Source organism: Bactrocera dorsalis, chromosome 1 (assembly GCF_023373825.1).
Source record: "Bactrocera dorsalis isolate Fly_Bdor chromosome 1, ASM2337382v1, whole genome shotgun sequence".
Taxonomy (NCBI): Eukaryota; Metazoa; Arthropoda; class Insecta; order Diptera; family Tephritidae; genus Bactrocera; species Bactrocera dorsalis.
The window spans coordinates 97,892,147-97,899,949 of NC_064303.1; the positions used below are offsets into that span (position 1 = coordinate 97,892,147).

Genomic DNA, 7,803 nt, shown 5'->3' on the forward strand with positions numbered 1-7,803 from the left:
TTTTAAAGAGTAGACTACTTTAAACTGTTATGTCTTTTGGTGTACGTTGTCGATATAACACAATGAGAGACTCCCCCAATGTTTTTTAGAAATCTTCCTAAAGTGATGGAGTGTAGTAGGCTTGGATACAACGTAGAACATTTTACCAGAGATGGTAGAAGCTAATGTAGTACGATTAAACATCTTAAAAATATTACCCCCGTCGTTGAAAGTTATCAGTAACCCTGCGGTTTCGGATGCCGTAATTACGGGATCGATAGGAAGTACCGACCATTACTACTAGAGAGTTACTAAGATAGGACAAGATAGGACCGAGTGTATCAAAATATACCTTCTTCTACTTTTTTGGCGTAGACACCGCTTACTCGGTTATAGAGGAGCTTACTTCGTTCTTCTTTTTCGCTATTTGCATCAATTAGAGATTCCAAGTGCAACCAGGTCCTTCTCCACCTGCTCTTTCACTGAGTGGAGGTCTTCCACTTCCTTTGCTTTCCCCGGCGGGTACTGCGTAAGACACTCTTAGTTCTGGAGTGTCTTCATCCATTCGGACAACATGACCTAGCCAGCGTATCCGCTGAACTATGATTGACATAGTCGTCGTATGTCTCGAACAGCTCATTGTTCCATCGACTGCGATATTCGCCGTTAACAATGCGTAAAGGACCATAAATCCTCCGCAGAACCTTTCTCTAATAAACTGGTAACGCCGACTTATAAGATGTTGTCATCGTCCATGCTCTACATCATTTAGCAGGTCGGGGATGATGAGTGACTTCTAGAGTTTGGTCTTTGTTCGCCAAGGGAGGACTTTACTATTCAATTGCATACGCAGTCCCAAGTAGCACCTGTTGCCAAGAGGCTGACATTGTTGTTGGTGTTAAAACTGGTTCCAAGATAGACGAAATTATCTACGACTTCGAAGTTATGACTGTCAACAGTAACGTCAGAGTCAAGTCGAGAGTGCGACGGAGAAATCCTTTCCGATTCTAACGGAGTTTTTGGTATCACTCAACGTCAGCTCAAACAGCCGGGGATACCAAATTCTCTTTTCACGGGTCTTTTCCACTGTTTTGGTCATCATGAATATCTGGTTAGTTGCGATGTTGAGGAGACTTATCCTACGGTAGTTGGTGCAGATAGTGTGTGGTCTCCCTTTTTGTAGATTGGGCAGAGTACACTTAAATTCCAATCGTCGGGCATGTTTTCATCCGATCATATTCTACAAAAATGCTTATGGATGTTCTTTATCAGTTCTTCGCTGCTGTATTTGAATAGCTCGGCCTGCAATCCATCGGCCCGCCGCTTTGTTGTTATTTAGACGGGTAATTTCTATTTGATCCTTTTCATTTTCGGGCAAAGAAACGTCCGTTCCATCGTCATCGATTGCGGAATCGAGTTCACCATCTCCTGGTGTTAAGCTTTCTCTGCCATACAGCAGATTGGAGAAGTGTTTTCTTCATAGTTAGTTAGGAAATACGGACCATTACTACTAAAGAATTACTAAGGTAGGACTGTATAAAACATAACCGAGTGTATCAAAATATATCTTATACCGCACATACAGAAATAATTGAATATTGACTACTGGTTCTACAAGTATTACACCAATCACAATCTAAAACTAAGACCAAACCTCGTATATATTTTCTCAAAATCACAGTAATTTCGAGGAACGTAAAAATGTTCTCAATCTTCGGTAAAACCTATGGAGAGTAACAGTATTAAATAATGCCTTTTTTAACACAGACATTAATGGATCACCGATCTAAGCAGAAAAGTTCACATAATTTTGATATCGACAATCGTCTGCCATATAACAGATCAACCTACCCAGAGTTTAACTCGACATATCCTACACAAGTTATACACCAGAAGAGTCTTTAATGAACCCATCACATGTCTCTTAAATGAATATATATTTGTTTCTATTGTTCAGAACAGTGGAAGTAGACATTTACTGCGACTTTATGAAATTACCTCTAAAATTCATTTCTAAAGTTCACCCATTTCTCTTTTCAGGGCGATACAATTGGCAATAAGATTATCTTTACGGATAGAGATTCGCTCAGATCGAACGCGCATTTAACTTATCAGATTTTCAATGACACCAGCGAATTGGTGCGTCCCGATTGCACCGCCTACGAAGCTGATCATACCGGCAAAATAAAGTCCATCTTCAGTTGTCGTAAGTACGGACGTAACGACCTTAAATTCAATTACAACTATCTTTCTTTATTTTTTTTAGAGATTCTATTTGCGCGCAACGGCATTTTGAGCCAGACATCATATTGCTTCAGTTTGGTTGCAAGCGATCACACCGTCAATGCTAATACTATAAAAACAGTAAGTCTTCAGTGAATTTATTTAGTCAAGAAAAAAGTAAATATTATATTTGTTTATATTGTTGCAGGCAAAAGCGAACATATGCCTAAGCTCCGACCCTAGCAAGATACACGAGGCTGATCGACCGCGTGTTTTGGAGTTGCGCCAACAACGTGGCATGAGCCGACGTCTAACCAACGTAGCTGATTCGATATTGGAAAACGATAATAAAGGTTTCTTAGCACCAAGCATTTTGAGCACCTATCCAAAGGATGTTTTTCTACATCGTACAGCTATGTCTTATAGTCGTGTGGCACAGCCAGAGAACTATCAGAGTTTAATGGAAATGTCAGAGGTGCGCTTCACGATCGCCGAGGATCGTAGTGGCGCTTTTGGCATAACGACGTCGGCGGGCATCATTTATGTGAAGGATACAGCGGCTTTGGAGAAATCACTGGAAACGGTTTACTTGTGAGTATTATTATGTACTGTTAAAGGTTTTGAGGTAAAGTCAGATAAGACTGAAGTTTTGTAGGGCACCTGGGTTCAGTTAGCTACCAATTAGATATTGAGAATAGGGACGGAAAACATTTTCTTTAAAGGCGTCCGAATCCTTCATAATGTTAAGGAAAGCTACACCCTTTTCAACAACTTAGATCTGTCACATCTCCTGTACTAGTTCCAAGATCCCTCAAACCGATATTTAAGGGGCTGTTTTCTCTTGGAAATTGTGGTCTTAGAAATTAGAGTCCAATCTCGAGTTTTTTCAATTAAAAGTTGGTCTCTCATATCTACTGTCCTACTTCCAAGACCCTCGAACCAGTGTGCTCTTAAAAATTAAAGTCTAACGTCGAGTTTTTTCTCAAGTAAAAGTTGGCGGTAGGCTCTAATTCAGGCATCCTACATCTCAAGAACACAAGAATTGGCGACTGGCTGAAAACTAAGATTTTCTTCAAATATTTGACTTATTGTAGACTTAAGACTCAGTAAACTAAAGCAGTTCAATAAGACTTAATTGCTAACAGTCACTGAATAACTTTTTCTTTGGAGACAAAAATATTCAGCCGCAGAGTGGGAAGAGTATTTGATAATATTAAATGGGTCTAACTACCTACCAATAACTATAAAAACTAATTAGGACAATATTTCCTTCACAGCCTCAACATCACTTGGCACGACAGCCATCAACGTTCGTTCGTCGTCAATGTGCATCTCGTCGACGGCCAGCCCAACAATGCCACCTGCGAGCATAAGATCAAATCGCGCAGTCAAACTTGTGCACAAATTAAATACCAAAAACAATGTACGAAATTTTGCGGACTCGGCACAAATGGTGGCGCATGTGCGTGGCGCGGTTCCAATGCGGGTTTCTTCGGACGCAATTACGCTTCCTGCGTGCCCGATGCCACGTACTGTGCGGATAATGTTTGCGATCCATTAGAAGAACTGAATACATTCATTTGTCCACAAGACTGCGTGGGAGCTGGCAAAATTATGGGTCCGCACACATCCAATCCAAATAAGCGGGGTATATACTCGGCTTCCGGCACCTGCACCTGCGAGGACAATGGCAAGTGTATGTGTGCGCCACTCGATGACGAAGAGCCGCGTCCGAAGCGCAAACGAAAGAATGACACAAAGTCGTTGGATGTCAATAAAATGACGAAGTTCGGTGGTACTGATATCACGCAGTCAGCACAAAATAACCTGAATAATGGTGTCATTGAACATGATGCTATGAGCATACATGTGGCGGGCTTTACTTGCGGCCGATCATGCATTCTACTGGCCATCACATGTCCAATTATACTGATCGTATTGTTGATCTGTTTAATTGCAACACAACGAAATCTTATAAGACGTACGCGTGGTAAGGAGGCGCTGTCGCAAAAATCATCAGCGAACGGTGATTGTGATGTACGTAACGGCGACGTGCCGTTAATGCAGTTGGAGAGCGGTTTGGCTAAATTCGATACGGTTGACTCAAAATGGGAGTTCGATCGTGCAAAGCTTCAGCTCGATGTGGTACTCGGTGAGGGTGAGTTCGGCAAAGTGATGAAAGCTTATGCATCCAATATTGCCGATATACCCGGTGTAACGACGGTGGCCGTTAAGATGTTGAAGAGTGGCGCCAATTCGGTCGAGTATATGGCATTGTTGTCGGAATTTCAATTGCTACAGGAGGTCTCACATCCGAATGTGATTAAGTTGCTCGGCGCATGCACGAAAGGCGATGCACCAATGATTATTATTGAGTATGCAAAATATGGCTCTTTGCGCAGTTATTTACGTTTGAGTCGGAAGATCGAGTGTTCGGGTGTGGACTTCACGGACGGTGTGGAGCCGATAACTGTGAAGAATATTTTATCATTTGCATGGCAGATATGCAAGGGTATGGCGTACTTGACGGAGATAAAGGTAAGAAATGTAATTATATTGAAAGGGAAATCAACGACTAGTCAGTAAACAGATGACTGTAAATTACATTGAGACCTCAATATGGTAAAAATGGCCAGGCCAGGTTTAGGTTAAGTTAGATTTATGTATGTCTAGATGCATTCGTCAAAAGTTAGCTTGACAACTACTCAAGGTCTAAAGTAAAAGAAGTGACTGCCAATAATTTCGCAAGATTCAAGTGAAGCTAAAAAGATAATATGGTTCCATTCCCACCACATTTGGGAGTCCGGAGCGGACTCGGATTTTTATCCGGCCAACTCGACAACATTCCCCGAAATTACTACAGGAATGTTTTCCTACCGCTACAACAACAACAACGAGAGGATCTGGAGAAAAGCCTTGGAGCAAAGTCTTAGCTTTTCTCTTTCTTAAGATGCCATTAAGGGCTTCGTATTTGCTGGATATTACAAACTCTTAGGGAATAATTATTATGATATATTTTGGAAGTGAATGAATAACCTTTCCCCTTGTTTTCTTTACTTCCAGCTAGTACATCGTGACTTAGCGGCGCGTAATGTCTTACTGGCCGACGGAAAAATCTGCAAGGTATCAGATTTCGGCTTGACACGTGATGTTTATGAGGACGATGCGTATTTAAAGCGTTCACGTGACCGGGTGCCCGTGAAGGTAAATTATAACACGTACACATAAAAACTATGGCTAAAACATGTACTCTTTTCGTACAGTGGATGGCGCCCGAATCCTTAGCCGACCATGTCTACACCACCAAATCCGATGTGTGGGCTTTTGGTGTGCTTTGCTGGGAGTTAATTACGCTAGGCGCATCACCATATCCCGGCATACCGCCACAGAATCTCTATCATCTATTGAAAACCGGCTATCGCATGGAGAAACCCGAAAATTGTTCGGAAGAAATGTGAGTACAAACAACAGACTTAATAAAAAATAAATTAATAAGAAAATTGTATTGAATAAATATGTATGCCTTCCCTCCCATCCACAGCTACTCCATTGTGCGTACATGTTGGATCGACGATCCGAACGCACGTCCATCCTTCAAGTATCTCGCTTCGCAATTCGAAAAGTTACTCGGCAATAATACCAAATTTATCGAAATGGAGTCGAGCGCCATTTCAAATCCCATGTATTGCATAGATGAGGCCAAACTAATTGGCGCATCGCAACCGGACTTAACCGCATGCCCTCGAACAACAGCTGAGTGAGCCCGATCCCGTTGGATCATCTCTGGCAATCACCGAAAATTTGCTATGATACACAAGAATGTCCGAGCAGTCGGGAATTCTCTACAAATTTCAGCATGGAATTTCAACAGACACCACCACCGCCCGGCTATGATGTGCCACGTCCACTTATCGAAACGGCTACCACAGAGCAGACGTTACGTTATGAAAATGATTTGCGTTTTCCATTAAATATACGTAAGTCCGTATGTAACGGCAGTATTACGTCGAATAGTCAAAATGGCAGCAAAGCCGGTGGTGGTTATGGTGTTGGTGCCGAAGCGAATGGCAGCGACGGCGTGGCGGCACATTATTCGATGCCAGTGAAACGTGGACGCTCCTATGTGGATATGACCAACAAGACATTCATACCCGATAACTTGGATGGTGATGAATTTGAGAAACATCTCTCGAAGACAATCTCATTTAGATTTTCTAGTCAACTGAATTTGAAGGAGCAAGATTTAGGCGCTGTTTTTAGGGTTGTATGAGGATACCATATATAAGGCTGGCTGGTTGCATAGGCAATTTTTTATTTATAAATCTGTTTACTTATAGTATATTTTATAATGTATTTGTATATGTGTATGTAAAAGTAAATTGTTGATTAGTTTTAGTTCATGAATTTATAAAATTAGTTAAATTATTTGTGTTTAAGGAATTTCGAGGTTAGTGGAGAGGCTAATTTTTATGTGAAATCTCGATGTATAAAATGTTTGTAAGTGTGTGTGTGTGTAGCTATACGCATTTGAATTAAGTTTGGCTGGATTAATTACCAAAAAATCTACTCTGGTAGTCAAATTTAAAGATTTTTTATTTTAAGTTTTTGGCATTTACGTTTTAAAAGAATTAATCGTGATTAATTACAATAAAAAATTTAATCGTAATTATTATTTTTTTTTTTAATTTTTATAGTTTAAGCTTCATTTTAAATTAATAAAATTTTCAAGATTTTTTTAAAGAAATTAATTAATTAAATTTTTTAATTAATTTTATTTTAATTAATTAAAGAATAAAAAAATTAATCGTAATTATATTTTTCATAAATTTTTTACCTTAAACTTCATGTTAAATATCAACTTTTTGGGGAATTTTCTCAAAATTATTTGCAAAGTATTACCAAAATTAATTATTATTTTGAAGATTTCAAATTTTTTAGTATAATGTATAATTGAATATTTCTATGTGATGAATTATTTACTATAAATCGTGAATTATAAATATAATTACATACAAACATCTACTAAACTAAACTTATTAAAACATTCCTAATGTTGAGCACACGAAAAAAAAAATTATAACGGGACTTTAGGCAAAAACTGGAAGTTCGAAGTACGACAAGCCACGATTTACATGTCCTAACTTATTAATTAAGCTTTCCTATTGTACCTACATTTAAAATAAAAGTTGTATAAAGAATAAAATTAAAACTATGAAAATTTCAAAATAAAAGCTAACAAAGTTTTTGTTTACATAGTTATGGTTTATGTTCGGACTAAAGATACAAACTTCCGAATGTTACATACATAGGTGACAAAAGAAAAGGGGGACGGGGGTCAAAAAATAAGATAACCAGTTAAACTAATATATTGTACTATTTTATTTACAAATTTGATTATTTTTGGATCCACAGCTGACAAAAGCGGAATGTGGGGCGAACCGACCCACAGGCACTTGCGGAGAAAATTATATCAAAAATCTCACTGAAAAAATAGGATAATCAAGACTGGACAACTACTTCAGCGAACTAAATTGAAAAAAAATTAGGCAATAAAACCCACAAATATGAAAATTTAAAAAAAATAATATTTCGCACCAGAGC

The 7,803-nt window shown here is 39.0% G+C and overlaps 1 protein-coding gene across 11 annotated transcripts in view; it reads left to right on the plus strand.

The window, feature by feature from the left end:
- Window positions 1-7,803, plus strand: part of LOC105234141 (proto-oncogene tyrosine-protein kinase receptor Ret) — a 59,324-nt gene that overhangs the window by 38,690 nt on the left and 12,831 nt on the right. The window contains exons 4-9 of one of the 11 annotated variants that reach the window (XM_049446610.1): window positions 2,020-2,185; window positions 2,246-2,343; window positions 2,411-2,793; window positions 3,480-4,740; window positions 5,266-5,406; window positions 5,466-5,656. The exons of 2 other annotated variants lie outside the window; for them this stretch is intronic. In XM_049446610.1, the coding sequence (XP_049302567.1) occupies window positions 2,020-2,185; window positions 2,246-2,343; window positions 2,411-2,793; window positions 3,480-4,740; window positions 5,266-5,406; window positions 5,466-5,656 (2,240 nt within the window). The remainder of the gene's footprint in view (window positions 1-2,019; window positions 2,186-2,245; window positions 2,344-2,410; window positions 2,794-3,479; window positions 4,741-5,265; window positions 5,407-5,465; window positions 5,657-7,803) is intronic. 8 more of the 11 variants (XM_049446608.1, XM_049446607.1, XM_049446609.1 and 5 more) reach the window with 8 other exon arrangements.